Below are 16,637 nucleotides of genomic sequence, written 5' to 3'. Positions count from 1 at the left end.
CCAATCATCCTGATCAGCAGAAATAAAACATCTCAAATACGACTCCAAAGTCTGGTTTGTTCTCTCCGTCTGCCAATTGGTCTGAGGGTGAAACGCAGAGGAGAAGGACAACTGAATTCCCAGCTTGGAACAGAAAGTCCTCCAAAATCTAGAAATAAACTGAACTCCTCTGTCAGATACAATGTTCTCAGGAATCCCGTGCAAGCGAACCACCTGTTGCAAAAACAAGGGCACCAACTCTGAGGAAGATGGCAACTTAGGGAGTGGTACAAGATGGACCATCTTAGAGAATCTATCACAAATCACCCAAATAACAGTCATTCTCTGAGAGACAGGCATATCAGAGATAAAATCCATTGAAATATGGGTCCATGGCCTCCTGTGCACCGGCAAAGGTATCAGCAACCCACTAGAGCGAGAACAAGGTTTAGACCGGGAGCAAGTCCCACAGGACTGCACAAAACTCCTGACATCACGAGACAAGGTGGGCCACCAAAAAGACCGACTCACCAAATCTATAGTACCAAAAATACCTGGATGACCAGCCAATGCAGAGCAATGAACTTCAGACATCACTCTCTTCCTCCACTGGTCAGGAACATACAATTTTCCACTGGGACAACGCTCAGGTTTGTCCTCCTGAAACTCTTCCAGAGCACGTCTCAAACCGGGCGAGATGGCAGAAAGAACTACCTAAAAACAAACAAAAGCCAGCTCACCAAATGTAGACCGCAGACCTCGGAGCTCCGTCTGGACTGACGTGTGATCAATAGGAAAAAGCAATTAGTTCCAGCTGCGTGTAAAAAAATTTCTTCTTTATTTCAACATTAAAATTATGTCATCTTCATAGTATGCCATACACACGGACACGGCAACGCGTTTCGATCTGTAAGATCTTTGTCAGAGCCATAGAGATACACTGATCTCAGCTGCATATATACTGCATTTGATCCAATGACATGCACAAAAACAATCACATGACAATTAACTCATTAAAATTACATAGCAATGTACAAAATAAATTAAAATACATGTTGCAAAAGAAAAATATTTATCTTTTCATTGGTAACTTTACAAGATTTGGACACAGAAAAAAATAGAGACATGGAATATGTTAACCAGTCATCAAATTTTTCCACAAAAAATCCCTATTTTTATCCGGTCCACGCGAGATCTGAGTGTATGGACCGATTTCAAGATATAGTGGAGAAGGAATTGCAAATTTTGTTTAATCAAAAAAATAGTAAATTTAAAAATCTATCCGGCAAGCAATTTATAGCCCTAAGAGAATTAAAATCAATGACAGATATTGTTATAAAAATGTCAGATAAAGGTGGGGTAGTTGTGGTTCTAGATTCTAGAGATTATTATGATAAAATGATTGAGTTATTGTCAGATGAATTGACATACAGGAAACTGGATTATAACCCTTTAGAACAATTTAGGGATAAAACTAATCAAATTATCATGGAAGGTTTGGAGATAGGAGTTATTACTAAAAAACAGGCAGAATATCTGCAAGTGAAAAAACCGGTGCTTCCAATCATATATGGAGTACCCAAAATACACAAAGGCTGCGGCATTCCTCCTATGCGACCGATTGTTTCAGGCATCGGTTCAGCACATGAGCATTTGTCACAATGGGTCGACACATTGTTGCAACCCCTTGTACAGAGGATGCCTGGCTATATTAGAGATTCCAAACAGGTGTTACAAATGTTCTCTAATAAGATGTGGTTGTCATCATATTCATGGCTGAGTTGCGATGTAGTATCATTATATACATGTATCCCTCATGATTTAGCAATAAGAGCTTTGCAATTTCATTTAAAAAGGTTTAGTAACTACTCTATGGATTTAATCAATTATATCTTGCAAGTAGTAATATTTTTGATGTCACATAATTTTTTCTCCTTCAACCAGTGTTATTATTTACAGTTGAAGGGAGTAGCCATGGGAGCAAAATTTTCACCGTCCCTTGCAAATCTGGTTATGTCGTTTTGGGAATATGAATTCATTTTCTCAGATTCCAATCCTTTTTATGGACAGGTGGCATGGTATGGCAGATATATCGATGATACCCTATTAATTTGGGATGGAGATGTACCTGCCATACCTGCCTTTATGTCATATGTAAATTCTAACCAATATAATATTAAATTTACGCATGAACATAATATGGAACATATATCTTTTTTGGATTTGGATTTATTTGGTGTTGAGGGGGAAATAATCTCTACGAAAACACATCATAAACCCTATAGTGGGAATACTATTTTACATGCAGCCAGCAGTCACAATAAACATACCCTTAAAGCAATACCAGTAGGAGAACTCACAAGGGTTAAACGTAATTGTAGTGAAGAGAGTAATCTAGATAGTGAACTGGAACATGTAAAGAAAAAATTAAAAAAAATCGCATGTATCCGGATTGGTCTTTGAATCGAGCACAACAAATAGTAAAAAATAAAAAACGTAATGAAATGATTTTTTCTGGTGGCAACGCAAATGAGACAGTTATTGGAAAGAAACCGTATATTTGTTTTCAGTTCAGTCGCCAATTTCCACAAATCAAGGGAATCATTAATAGATATTTGCCCATTTTATATGAAGATAGTAAATTGGCAGATATATTAAAGCCAGGTATTAATATAGTATCGAGAAGAGCACCTACATTGGGAGACAAATTATCACCTAATTTATTTTCTCTTAAAAATACAACTAATAAAACCTGGTTAACCTGTAATGGTTTTTTCAGATGTGGAGCTACAAAATGTAAAACATGTAGATATGCAAATGTTACAAAAAAATTTTCTGATGCGGCAAATAAAGTGCAATATACCATAAAACAATATATTAATTGTAATTCAACTAATGTAATATACAAGATAGATTGCACCATTTGCAAATTATCATATATAGGGTGTACATCTAGAAAAATGAAGATGCGCATTAGGGAACATCTACATGATATTGAAAATACAAATAACATGAATCGTAATATATCAGCTGTGTCGCAGCATTTCATTAGGCACCATGCTAGAAACATCTCGAGTTTTAAAGTGCAAGGAATAGAACAGGTTAAAATTCCTTTCCGCGGCGGAGATTCAAAGCGACGCCTGTTAACAAGAGAGGCTTTTTGGATTTATCACCTAGATGTCCGATCCCCGAATGATTTAAATAAACGAAATGACCTAATGCTTCATTATTGTTGAAAAGATAAATATTTTTCTTTTGCAACATGTATTTCAATTTATTTTGTACATTGCTATGTAATTTTAATGAGTTAATTGTCATGTGATTGTTTTTGTGCATGTCATTGGATCAAATGCAGTATATATGCAGCTGAGATCAGTGTATCTCTATGGCTCTGACAAAGATCTTACAGATCGAAACGCGTTGCCGTGTCCGTGTGTATGGCATACTATGAAGATGACATAATTTTAATGTTGAAATAAAGAAGAAATTTTTTTACACGCAGCTGGAACTAATTGCTTTTTCCAGAAAGAACTACCCCCTCACCTAAGATGGTAGCAGGCTTGGTCACAACAGCAGAATCAGCAAAGAAACTCCTAGAGAGGGCGTCTGCCTTGACATTCTTAGTGCCCGGAAGAAAAGAGACCACAAAATCAAAACGTGTGAAAAACAAGGCCCACCTAGCCTGTCTAGGATTCAAGCGTTTGGCCGACTCCAGGTAAATCAAATTCTTGTGGTCAGTAAGGACCACGACTTGATGTTTAGCTCCCTCCAACCAATGTCTCCACTCTTCAAATGCCTATTTCATGGCCAACAGTTCCCGATTCCCCACATCATAGTTATGTTCAGATGGGGAGAACTTTCGGGAAATGAAAGCACAGGGATTCATTTTAGATGTTACCGGATCTTTTTGGGACAAAACAGCTCCTGCACCAATCTCAGAAGCGTCCACCTCTACCTGAAAAGGCAGTGAGACATCAGGTTGCCGCAAAACCGGAGCAGAAGTGAACCTTCGCTTCAGCTCCTGAAAGGAAGAAACAGCCTCCGGAAACCAATTCAGCACATCAGCACGCTTCTTCGTCAAATCAGTCAATGGTTTGGCAATACCAGAAAAATTAGCTATAAATTTACGATAAAAATTAGCAAAACACAAAAACTTCTGGAGGGCCTTCAAAGAAGTGGGCTGAACCCAATCATAAATGGCCTGTACCTTGGCCGGGTCCATTTCAATATTTGACGGAGACAAAATAAATCCCAAAAATGAAATCCTCTGGACCCCAAAAAGGCATTTCGATCCCTTGACATACAGGGAATTCTCCCTCAAAATCCGGAACACAGTCCGAACATGTTCCACATGAGAGTCCCAATCCTTGGAAAAGATCAAAATAGCATCCAGATACATAATCAAAAATTTATCCACAAAGTCTCGGAAAATATCATTCATGAAGCACTGGAAGACAGAAGGGACATTAGTGAGCCCAAAAGGCATCACCAGGTACTCAAAATGTCCCTCTGGAGTATTAAACGCCGTCTTCCATTCATCCCCATGCTTAATGCGAATAAGATTATACGCCCCACTGAGGTCAAGCTTGGTAAACCAGCAAGCACCTTTAACTCTGGAGAATAGATCAGAAATCAGGGGTAACGGATACTGATATTTAACAGTAATTTTGTTGCGGGAACGATAGTCAATACAAGGCCTTAATGAACCATCCTTCTTGGCCACGAAAAAAAAAAAACAGCACCTAAGGGTGAAGAGGATGGCCTAATATGACCCTTCTCCAATGACACCTTAATATAGGATCGCATGGCCTCGTGCTCGGGTACAGATAAATTGAAAAGTCGACCCTTGGGAAATTTACACCCAGGGCTCAGCTCAATTGCACAGTCATAACTCCTATGAGGAGGCAAAGACGCAGACTCATTCTCACTAAATACATCATAAAAATCAGCCAAATAGTCAGGAACATCATGCGACTGGGGAGAGGTGGAGAAAACAGGAGCGTCGCCAAGGGCACACCGACAACCCCAACTCACCACAGACAGAGATTTCCAATCCAAAACTGGATTATGGATTTGTAACCAGGGAAACCCCAGAACAATGGTATCATGCAGATTATGCAACACCAAGAATCTGCAATTTTCTTGATGATCTGGGGCGACCCGCATTACCACCTGGGTCCAAAACTGAGGTTTATTCTTCGCCAAAGGAGTAGCATCAATACCCCTCAAAGGGATAGGCGTCTGCAGAGGTGTCATAGGAAATCCACAACGTTTAGCAAAATCCAAGTCCATCAGGTTCAGAGCTGCTCCCGAATCCACGAAAGCCTTAGCGGAAAATGTGGACAGGGAGCAGATAAGAGTAATTGCCAGAAGAAACTTAGGTTGAACACCGCCCACAGCAAATGTGTGTGCAAAACGTTTCTCTCGTTTAGGGCAGACAGAAATAATATGCGAGGCATCTCCACAGAAAAAACACAGCTTATTACGCCTTCTGAACTCCTGACGCTGCTCTCTGGAAAAAACTCTATCACATTGCATAGGTTCAGACATTTGTTCAACAGGTGGCAACACTTCTCGTGCAGTTTTGAGTTCGCGCAAACGCCGATCAACCTGAATGGCTAATGACATAGAATCGTCAAGACCAGAGGGAACAGGAAATCCCACCATAGTATCTTTTACGGTTTCTGACAAACCCTTCCGAAAGGGGGCTGCCAAGGCACCATCATTCCAAGTAGTAAGGACCGCCCACTTTCGGAATTTTTGACAGTACAACTCTGCAAAATCCTGACCCTGGCTCAATGCCAACAGGGCCTTTTCAGCCTGATCAATAGCATTAGGTTCATCATACAACAGCCCGAAGGCTTGAAAAAATGCGTTCACATTAGCTAGAATAGGATCATCAGGTTTCAAAGAAAATGCCCAATCCTGAAGATCGCCGCGCAGCAAAGAGATGACAATTTTAACCTGCTGCGCGGAGCTCCCTGATGAGTTAGGCTTCAAGGCAAAAAATAATTTACAAGTATTCTTAAAGTTCAAAAATTTAGACCGATCCCCAAAAAACACATCAGGAGTAGGGATCTTTGGTTCAGCAACATGTGAATGAGCAAGATAGGCGGAAATTCCCTGTACTTCAGCAGCGAGCTGCTCCACACGATCAGACAATTGCTTCATCTCCATTGAGAAGAAAAAAATTCCCACTACGGCCTCAAAGACATTGAGGAAAAAATATACACAAAAAAAAAAAAATTCTGACACTTTTTTTTTTTTTTTACAATTCTTTCCTGCTATTGAGTACCCTAGAATCTGCAGTATGGCTGGTGATTCTGTTATGAATGAGTCACCGAAGGAGGAAAAAACAAAAATACAAGCTAAGTCCAGAAAACCGGAGAGGTTGGTAGCTATCGGATTGCAGACCCCTGATCCTATTCACACAACTAACAGTAGCCGTGGGGGGTTCCTACGGTGCCCTAGACCCCTCGTTCACAGCCGGATAACTAAATAAGCCTAAAGAAAGAAAGGGGAAATCTAAACTGCCCCAGAGCAGACCCCAAAGCAATAGACAGCCCCCAACAAGTATTGTCGGTGAAAAGCAGATGAAAACACAAACACAGACAGAAAGACAGGTTGAGCAAACGATGGGGCCCAACTAACTAAATAGGAAAGGACAGAAAAGATGCTGGCTGCAATCCGCAAAAATACTGCCAAAATAATGTCCAACACGTCTGATAGAAAAAAGGCCCTGAAGTCACTAGACTTCAAAAACACGATATACTCAGGTATATTCTGAAGACTGAGCAAAAGATCAACTTGACCAGAGACAAAAATGGAGCTCAGCCTGTACCAACAAGGGCAGGCAGAACACAAACACTAAGTAAACAGACAATATCTCATGGAAAAATAAGAGAGCAAATACTTAGCTTTCAGAAGACAGGTACTGAACTGGTTTGCAAGAGCTCAGAGCAGAAAGGATCACCAGCACCCATGTAGGGCGTCGGCTGCCTTATATCCACTCAGTGATTCCGGGTGTCCAATCAGGCTCCACCTGTTCAGATGACAGGTTCTTCCCAACCCAATCAATTTCACTACCTCTCTTCACCAGCAGAGGGAGTTCATCAGACATCAACGGTGAAGGGGAAAATGAACTCACAACAGTCTTGGCACTGGGTCATGATCCATGCTGGATCAGGACTGATAAAAAGCACAGGTAACCTTTTTTATTTCTTAAGCTGTGCTTATGTGGTTTTTGCCCCCGGTGGCCATTAGGATTATTGCACTGTGGTGTCTTTTGTTCTAAGTTTGCCCCCGGGGGGGGGGGGGGGGTGAGCGTCATTTCACTCTGGTTTCTTTAGTTAAGTGCACATTATAATGCAGGTGTGATTGCTGGCTCTGCTATAAAAGAGTCACAGGTGTTGCAATCAGTGTTGGTGATAGTGTTTATTTTAACCATCCTTGGTGGAGGAAGGAGCTGGAGAGCGTTCCTTGCAGCACTGTCTTAGCCCTGGTGTGGAAGGGGTCATAGGGGATTTCCTTGTAGCTCTGACAGAGCTAGGTGGCAGCGATTCAGGAGGAGAGCTGCATTCTGGTGGTGGACTCTGTTGCCAGGAGCAAGTGCAACAGAGTAAAGCTAAGTGGTGTTTCCCTGTTTGTGTTTTAACTTAGTGTGTATTAGTACAGCGGTGGGGCCACCCAGCTCCATAGCAAGGGATAGGTGTAGGGTGTGTTAGGAAGACCGGATCCTAATCGGCGCCCGGTGCGGATCCGGCATAGGGAACGTTAGGAACGTTAGGGACACTGACTCAGGGGAGTGCAGGAGGTCTCCACGTCCTCCCCTTTCCCAATCGCAGGCCCCACCGTTGTAACTGTTTCCCCTTTCCCCGTGTCTTGTTGTTTTAGTTATCGGCCTACGGGCCGTGTCACACAGGACAGTATCACGTGTCGCATCTTGTTGTTTTAGTTACCGGCCTGCGGGTCGCATCACACAGGACAGGTCATCATGACACACTGGCTCTCCCGAGGCTCGCATGACAATATACCATGCGATCCCTGCAGCCAATTAGTATAGCTGTTATTATTTATTTACTTGGGGGAAACCTAAGGCTTGAGAAAGGGTTTTCCAAACAGTGGACAACCCCGTTAAACAACAAGAAGTTAGAGTTTAAAAAAGCCCCAGTGGCTGCTTGGAAAATTGCAAGATGTCTCATTTATACAGATTTTCATTTATGAACACACTGCAAAAAAGGTTCAAATTTAACACAAAAACGTGATTTAATCATGAAGTCACTTTGTGTTGACAGCTTCCCTTTAAGGTTCCCATATAATGGATCTACCGCTATTCCTCCTGACACCCCAAATTCATGCACACTCGGCCAGGCGCACGTTTTTAATAGGGAAAGTGAAGTAAGCGGCTCCCTGCACCACTGGGGGCTACAAACTGTATATCCCCAGGAACAAAAATATTGGGAGCTTAATTCAATGTGCTTCTTTTCCTAGACCTCATCTGTGGAAGAACAGTTTGGAGGTCCTCATACACATCAGATGGTGGGCCTGTCCTGCCAGAATGGTCAATAACCTAATGTGTATGGGGACTTTTATAGATCCTTGCTGCATCTAAAGGGTTGTGCACTCTTCTGCCCTCCAAACTTAAAGGGAATCTGTCAGCAGGATTGTGCTCAGTAACCTACAGACAGTGTCAGGTCGGAGCTGTTATACTGATTACAATGACATCTGGTGATGAAATCCGTCTTGGTGCTTAATCTTTATTTTCAATTTTGAATTAATTATATGCTTTATGCTTGCGCTGCGGGACGGCCTGTGGGGGGGGGGTCTTCATGCGGTGCTCATCAACCAAGGTATCATTGTGATCAGTATAACGGCGCCAACCTGACACTGTCTGCAGGATACTGTGCACAATCCTACAGATACATAAGGGCGGCACCTCTCCCACGCATCAGTTGGTTTCCTGTTCCTGGAGGACAGGATTCCCTACAGATCATGCCATCATGGATGAAGGAATCCCCAGGCCGGCTGTCCGACTTAGGTAGTGGGGGGGGGCAATGCAGAGTCCCCTAGAAACGCCACGGTGGCCCGGGTAGGGTTCCACGTCAGTGTGCAGGGCAGCTGGGTGTGGGGTCCGGCGGATGCCCGTCTCCTGGGCCGGCGGGTAAGTATGGGTCCTCTCCCCGGACCTGCTGGTGCGGTCTCCCTTCGCCCAGGCCGCGGCGTGCGTCTGTGCCTCGGTGGCGTGCGGGGAGCGCTGTGCGGGGTTGGGCACCGCCGGCCTGCGCGTCCCCGCGCATTCGCTCAGACCGGAAGTGACGCGGTTGGTGGGGAGCGGGGCCGTTGGCGCCGACCCGGAAGTCGGATGCCGGCTGGCTTTTATCTTGAAAATCCTACCTACCATCCAGGATGCGGCAGCCTTTTTAGCCGACGCTTCGGCAGATTCCGCAAGAATGGCGGCCAAGGCCGCAGGGCTATCAAATGCAGCCCGACGGGCTATATGGCTGAAATGCTGGCCCGGGTATATCCAGGCCAGATCCCGGCTTTGCTCCATCCCGTGTGAGGGGGAATATCTATTCGGACCAGTCCTAGATGAACTCCTGGAGAAGGCTGGCGATGATAAAAAGAAATTCCCTTCCCTGCCCACCCCTTCCTATAGACGTCCCTTTGCTAGGAAGAGATGTTTTCGGAGGAGGTCATCCAGGGACTGGGGCAGATGGGAAGATAAAAAGAAAAAAGGTACCGGGTTTATGTTTGAAGGGGGACGCCAGGAAGCATCCCGTGAGACCAAGAAACCCCACCAATGACTAGAGGCCCCAATGGAAGGTAGACTATCAGCCTTCTGCCAAGCCTGGTCGCGGATTTCAAACATTAACTGGATCCTGGGGTTGGTAGCCTCAGGCTTAAAGCTAGAATTTGCCTGTGTCCTCTAGAACAGTTTTAGGGTCACCCCGCTCAGGTCTTCCTTGGCGGAACATACTGCCCTAGAAACCGAAGTTGTTGACCTATGTCAAAAAGGAGTACTTATAAAGGTACCAGAGGCGGAGAAGGGCGAAGGCTTCTACTCCCCCCTATTTTTAGTCCGTAAACCAGATAATTCTTACAGGACCATAATCAATCTGAAGGCACTCAACAGATACCTGGTTAATTACTGTTTGAAAATTGTTTTATGGTGGTGTTGGATTTAAAAGACGCTTATTACCATATACCCATCTATGCGTCTCAACAGCGTTTCCTTAGAGTGGCAGTTCATTTACAGGAGTCGTTACAGCATTTTCAATATGTCGCACTTCCCTTTAGTATAGCAGTCGCCACCCGGGTGTTCACTAAAGTTATAGCTGAGGTTATGGCCCATCTGCGGGAAGCAAACATGCTAGTAATCCCTTACGTGGATGACTTCCTTATTGTAGGCAAAACAGCAGTCCATTGTCTGGAGCAATTGCAAAAAGCAAAATCAGCTTTGGAGCAGTTAGGGTGGCTATTAAACATTAAGAAGTCCCGCATACAGCCCATGAAAGTCAAGCAGTTCTTGGGCTTAACCCTAGACTCTCAGAATCAGGAGTGTTGTCTTCCACCCGAAAAATTAGTTCGCCTACATCAGCAGGTCTTGAACGCCTCAAATAGCCCTACCATGTCTCTCAGGAAAGCAATGTCCCTCCTGGGTTCTCTCTCATCCTGCATCCCCGTGGTCCGATGGGCCCAGTTCCATACAAGGGTGCTACAGGGCGAGGTTTTACGCCATCAAAAGATCCTGGGCGGTTATCTAGGAAGCCAGTTGACTCTGTCCCAACATACCTTGAGATCCCTTGAGTGGTGGCTAGCCGAGAACAATCTAGCCAGAGGGGTGCCCTGAGAATATAACGTAACCCGGGTAGTCACCACAGACGCAAGCCCTACGGGTTGGGGGGCCCACATGGGAGAAATCTTGATCCAGGATCTGTGGGAATGCCACCAGTTGGAAATGTCCTCCAACCTGAAAGAGCTAACAGCCGTAGAGCAGGCAGTCAAAAACCTTTTTGTTTATCTACAGGGTCACCATGTTCGAATATTCTCCGACAATCAGGTCACCATGGCTTACATCAACCACCAAGGTGGGACTCGTTCCAGGCCCCTGATGGAGGTAGCAGAACGGCTGTTCCAATGGGCAGAGCAACATCTCCTGTCTTTAACAGCTCTGCACATAAAAGGAAAAGAAACCACCACAGCAGACTTCCTTAGCCGCAACCTTCTAAAGCAGGGGGAATGGTCCTTAAAAACGTCCATCTTCGACCGAATCGTACAAAAATGGGGGCAGCCAGAAGTGGACCTCTTCGCCACCAGAGAGAACAGGAAGGTGCCTCGGTTCTTCTCTCTAAATCCCAGGGAGAACCCTCTGGCAGTAGATGCTCTTCTAATCAATTGGGACTTCGGGCTAGCATACGCCTTCCCTCCCCTGGCTCTACTACCCCTGGTGATGAGGAATGTCAGGAAGGACAAAGCAAGTATTATAGTGATTGCCCCGTTTTGGCCCAGGAGGGCATGGTTCTCGTGCCTCAGGACCATGTCGGTGTCCGACCCTTAGGTCCTACCAAACATCCCAGACCTCCTATCCCAGGGCCCAGTTTACCATCCTCAGGTAGCTGGCCTACATCTGACGGCGTGGATTTTGAACAGGCACTACTAAAGGAGAAAGGCTTCTCTCCGGCCCTAATTAACACCCTGCTCAAAAGCAGAAAACCGATTACAACCAAAATCTACGTTAGGATCTGGAAAAGATTCCTTCAGGGCTCAGGGGTAGTAGCTGGGCAGTCTACTCCCATAGCACAGATCTTAGAGTTCTTACAAAGAGGTCTGGACATGGGACTCTCCACAAGCACCCTTAAGGTACAGGTGTCGGCTCTAGGGGCGCTTTTCAACTGCAACATCGCCAGTAACTATTGGATCAATAGATTTATTAAAGCAACAGGCTGGTCCAGACCGGTAGTGAGAAATAAATTTATGCCATGGGATCTAAACCTAGTCCTTACGGCAATGACAGAGGCCCCGTCTGAGCCGATTTCATCAGCTTCACAAAAAACCTGTCCCTTAAAGTGGCTCTCCTGGTAGAGCTGACATCAGCCCGGAGAGTTAGTGACATTCAGGCGCTGTCTAGACTTCCTCCTTACATACAATTCAGGGACGACAGGGTAATTCTTACACCTGATCCAGCATACCTGCCTAAAGTAGCCTCCAGTTTCCATAGAACTCAGTTGATATTTCTTCCATCCTTCCTCCCTAATCCCACGAACGATAAGGAAAGGAAATTACACACGCTAGACGTTAGATGTCTCCTAGAGTACCTGGCAGTTACCGACCCCTGGAAAAAAGATAATGCCTTGTTTATTTACTATCAAGGCACTAAAAAAGGGCCTTAGGGCTTCAAAAAGCTCGCTAGCAAGATGGATTAGGGAGGCCATTTCATTAGCATACACCTCAAAAGGCAAACCGGCCCCTGGCAAGCTGAGGGCGCATTCCACCAGAGCCATGGCAACCTCTTGGGCAGAGAGATCAGAGGTCTCGATTGACCAGATATGTAAGGCAGCTACTTGGTTCTCCCCGAGCACCTTCTACAACCATTATAGACTATACCTGGGTGCTTCCTCAGACCTCTCCTTTGGTGTCAGGGTTCTGCAGGCTGTAGTCCCACCCTAAAGTAATTATTACTCTCTGTAATTCTCTCAGGTGGTGCTGTCATGGACGACCGAATAAAATCGTAGTTACTCACCGGTTAACGGTATTTTTCGGAGTCCATGACAGCACCCGTATATTCCCTCCCTTTAGTTTAATTTGGGTGTGCACTTCTTCCTCTTATATGTACACGGGTAATTAATAGTCGTGTAAGAGTATTGTATATAAATTATGCTATTAACCTTTGTCGTTCTCTTGTGCTCTATAAACCAACTGATGCGTGGGAGAGGTGCCGCCCTTTTGTATCTGTAGGATTTCCTGTTCCTGGAGGGCGGATCCCCTCTCTCAGGTGGTGCTGTCATGGACTCCGAAAAATACCGTTAACCGGTGAGTAACTACGACTTTTCCTCCAGGCTGACAGATGGGGACATGTCTGTGACTTGTGAGCGCCACATGCCCTACACACTGCAGGATCCGCAGCCACATTTTGAGGATGGAATTATCTATCACTCACTACAGTGTGCCATCTGGCTGCCAACATTCATTGTACATACACAACCCAAAAAACTGATCAGCACCTCAAAACAGAATAAAGCTAGTGTGAACAGGTCCAAGCTGCCACGACGGCATAATATACAAATATAAGAATATAGTCGCCTCTGTAAGCGCCAAGATGCATACAAACACTAAATATAGGGCATTTTACTGCTATATAGATTATCCTTATAAAAAATAACGGTACTTAGCCCACAATATTGAAAAAAACAGGTACTGTAGGAATAACTAATACAAAGAGTGAACTATAAAAACTATTTTAATTCATTTAAATATAAAAACACCAATTTCCCAGTGAAAAAAATGGCAAATGCCACAATAAAAGACCTGAACTGAGATGCTGCAAAGCCCTAAAATGAGCCTGATACCTTTCTATCCGTGGAGGTTGGCACCCTAGGGATCCCGATTTTGTGGCGCCCCCACTCAGCGAGGACTGTCCCTTGCTGCCCTGCCGGTCCCTAATATCGCAGGTATGAAAACAATGACCGATAGTGCAGAGATGAATGGCAAAAATGCCCTATAGCTACTGCAAGCAATCCCAGAAAGATTAGAAAACAATTACCACATCATGACATCAAGGTCCACCATATTGCAATAAATGTACCCTAGCAATGGAGCATACAGATAAATTAAAGATGTGGCCACTTATCATTTGTGGAGTCACTCCAACGCGTTTCTCCGCACCAGCGGTTCATCAGGAGGCAAAAACGATATAAGCGATGTCCATCATGTCAGATATCAAGATCATCTCATCAGGGGGCGCCAAAAAATCAGGATCCCTAGGGTGCTAACCTCCACGGATAAGAAGGTATCAGGAAGGCTCATTTTAGGGCTTTGCAGTATCTCAGTTCAGGTCTTTTATTGTGGCATTTGACATTTTTTTTCACTGGGAAAGTGGTGTTTTTATATTTAAATGAATTAAAATAGTTTTTATAGGACTATATGTTCACTCTTTGTACTTAGCCCACAATCCATGTGTTCCCTGGAGAGCCATGTTTGGTAACTATTAGGTTTAGGGTCCCATCAAAGAAAGGTCACCTTGCCATGGCCGATGGGCACAAGTGAATTGGGCAATTTATGCGCTACGTACTTTCATTTCTATATATATATCAGTGATGCCGTTAAAATATATACTTATAAAAATGAAGGTAACTTGGCCAATTCATATGTGCCCATCCGCCATGGCAAGGTGACCTTTCTTTGATGGGACCCTAAACCTAATAGTTACCAAACATTTTTCTCCTGGGAACACATGGATTGGAAAATTAGCGCACTAGGTATCTTCATTTTCATAAGGATATTCTATTTAGTAGTAATGCAGGTAGAGTGGCATATATTCTATGTTGGTGGCCATCTTCGTGCATTATGCATAGGTATTGCTGCTAATATTACCGTGGCCCGGATACATGAGCCCCCTTTATTGTATGACACCGCCTGTGTTATATGCCAGTGTGAATGGTAGCACAGCATGAGGCTGGCACAGGGTTAGTGGGAAGCATGGGCGCACTCCACACACAGCTGGCCGCCAGGGCCTCACCTGCTCGGCCTCCGTAGTCCGCGGCCTGGCCTGGCTCTCCTGCAGCCGCCCCCGCTCGGCCTCCAGGCTGCGGTGCAGATGTGCTACGCGGTACTTGAGCTTCTCGTTCTCGGCCCTCAGCTGCTCCAGCTCCGGGCCCGGCTTCTCCTGCACGGTGCCCTGCGTGCCCAGGTCCACAAGGCGGCCGATCTCATCGCTCAGCCGGCGGATCTCCTGCTCCTGTGCGCTCAGGCGATCTGCAATGTGCGCAGCCATGATCCTTCCCTTGTGGACGGAGAGCGATAGGGACAGCTGCAGGGACTGGTGCGATGCGCTGCAGCCAGGAACAGCCGTGCTCCGTTATGGGCTGGAAATGGTTAATAATAGTACTAATGTGCACGAGCCACAATGGAAGAAGTCAGTGCTGCATAATGGCGGGATCCTGGAGACGCGGTTATAGTGATCGACATTTTGCGGTGGATTTCCAGGACTGTTTCCAAAACTGCGCCTTTGTGTTAATAGTCACACCACACAAAATAGTTAATAATATTTCCCACATGTCCACCTTACATATCAATCATTTTCTAACCATATTTTTTTTCGTTCGGAAGTTATAAGGGTTAAACATTGACCGGCGATTTTTCATTTTTCCTACGAAATTTACAAAACCATTTTTTTAGGGACCACCTCACATTTGAAGTGACTTTGGTGGGCCCTAAAACCTGCACCCCCTCAAGGTGCTCAAAACCACATTCATGAAGCTTATTAACCCTTCAGGTGCTTTACAGCAATGAGGAAGGATAAAATGAAAATGTAACTTTTTCCCTCTAAAATCTTGATTTAGCCCCAATTTTTTCATTTTTACAAAGGTAACAGGAGAAAATGGAACATACAATTTGTTGTGCAGTTTCTCCTGAACATGACGATACCCCACATGTGGGGGAAAACCACTGTTTGGGCGCACGGCAGGGCTTGGAAGGGAAGGAGCGTCATTTGTCTTTTGGAATGCAAATTTGGCTAGAATCGACAGCAGATGCCATGTCACGTTTGGAGAGCCCCTGATGTGCCTAAACAGTGGAAACCCCCCACAAGCGACACCATTTAGGAAACTAGACCCCTTTGGGACCTTACCTAGATGTGTGGTGAGCATCTTGAACCCTCAGGTAATTCAATGAAGCTTATAAAATTGAGCTGTGAAAATGAAAAAAAAAGATAATTTTACAGCAAAAATATTGATTCAGCCCCAATTTTTTCATTTTCACAAGTGTAACAGGAGACAGTGCACCACATAATTTGTTGTGCGATTTCTCCTGAATATGCCGATGTGTTTGGGCGTTTAGGGATGTGGACTGTCTTACCCTGTTCTTATCCCGAAGACAACAAGTGGGAATACCGCTGTGCGGTTTTATTTAGGTTTAGATGTATGTGACGTAACGCGAGTCCAATGTAATGTGATATAATGTATTATGGAGATGTTCAGTATATAAAGTGTTGGAGCGTAATATGAATATAGCATAAGGATAAACTTAGGACAGCATAGGTTATACAACAGGTTAGCATGTAGTCTAAGATGAGGTAAAGGTATAGTGATTAAAAGTATTCAAAATTTATTACTCATTAAATACATAAAATAGACAAGGGATATACACAAAAACACCATGAACATGACAAAAACCAGAGACCATATCAAAAATGCAAAAGGAGTGCACCATAAGACTAAGGCTGGTTTCACATTCGCGTTAAAACAACGCTGCGCCCTGCGTCGTTAAGCCCCGCCCCGATCCGGCTCCCTGCCCGCCCCATCCGGGATCACCGCCTACTTTCACACTGGCAGCGCATGATCTGCGCACCCTATGCTAAAGATAGGGTGCGCCGATCGCATGCGTGCAAATGCGAAAGTAGGCGGTGATCCCGGATGGGGCGGGCAGGGAGCCGGATCGGGGCG

At 44.7% G+C, this 16,637-nt stretch overlaps 1 protein-coding gene across 2 annotated transcripts in view; it reads right to left on the bottom strand.

Annotated features, from left to right (window-relative positions):
• Positions 1-15,110, bottom strand: part of LOC141098925 (threonine--tRNA ligase 1, cytoplasmic-like) — a 116,171-nt gene extending 101,061 nt beyond the window's left edge. The window contains exon 1 of one of the 2 annotated variants that reach the window (XM_073586935.1): positions 14,714-15,110. In XM_073586935.1, coding sequence (XP_073443036.1) covers positions 14,714-14,968 — 255 coding nt within the window. In that variant the 5' untranslated portion in view covers positions 14,969-15,110. The remainder of the gene's footprint in view (positions 1-14,713) is intronic. The other variant, XM_073586934.1, reaches the window with a different exon arrangement.
• Between the last annotated feature and the right edge of the window lie 1,527 nt (positions 15,111-16,637).

This window comes from Dendrobates tinctorius, unplaced genomic scaffold (genome assembly GCF_039654945.1).
Source record: "Dendrobates tinctorius isolate UK_male_01 unplaced genomic scaffold, ASM3965494v1 ptg000097l, whole genome shotgun sequence".
NCBI classification, from domain to species: domain Eukaryota; kingdom Metazoa; phylum Chordata; class Amphibia; order Anura; family Dendrobatidae; genus Dendrobates; species Dendrobates tinctorius.
Note: the sequence above shows the minus strand (reverse complement) of the source record. Positions and strands in the feature narration are given on the sequence as shown.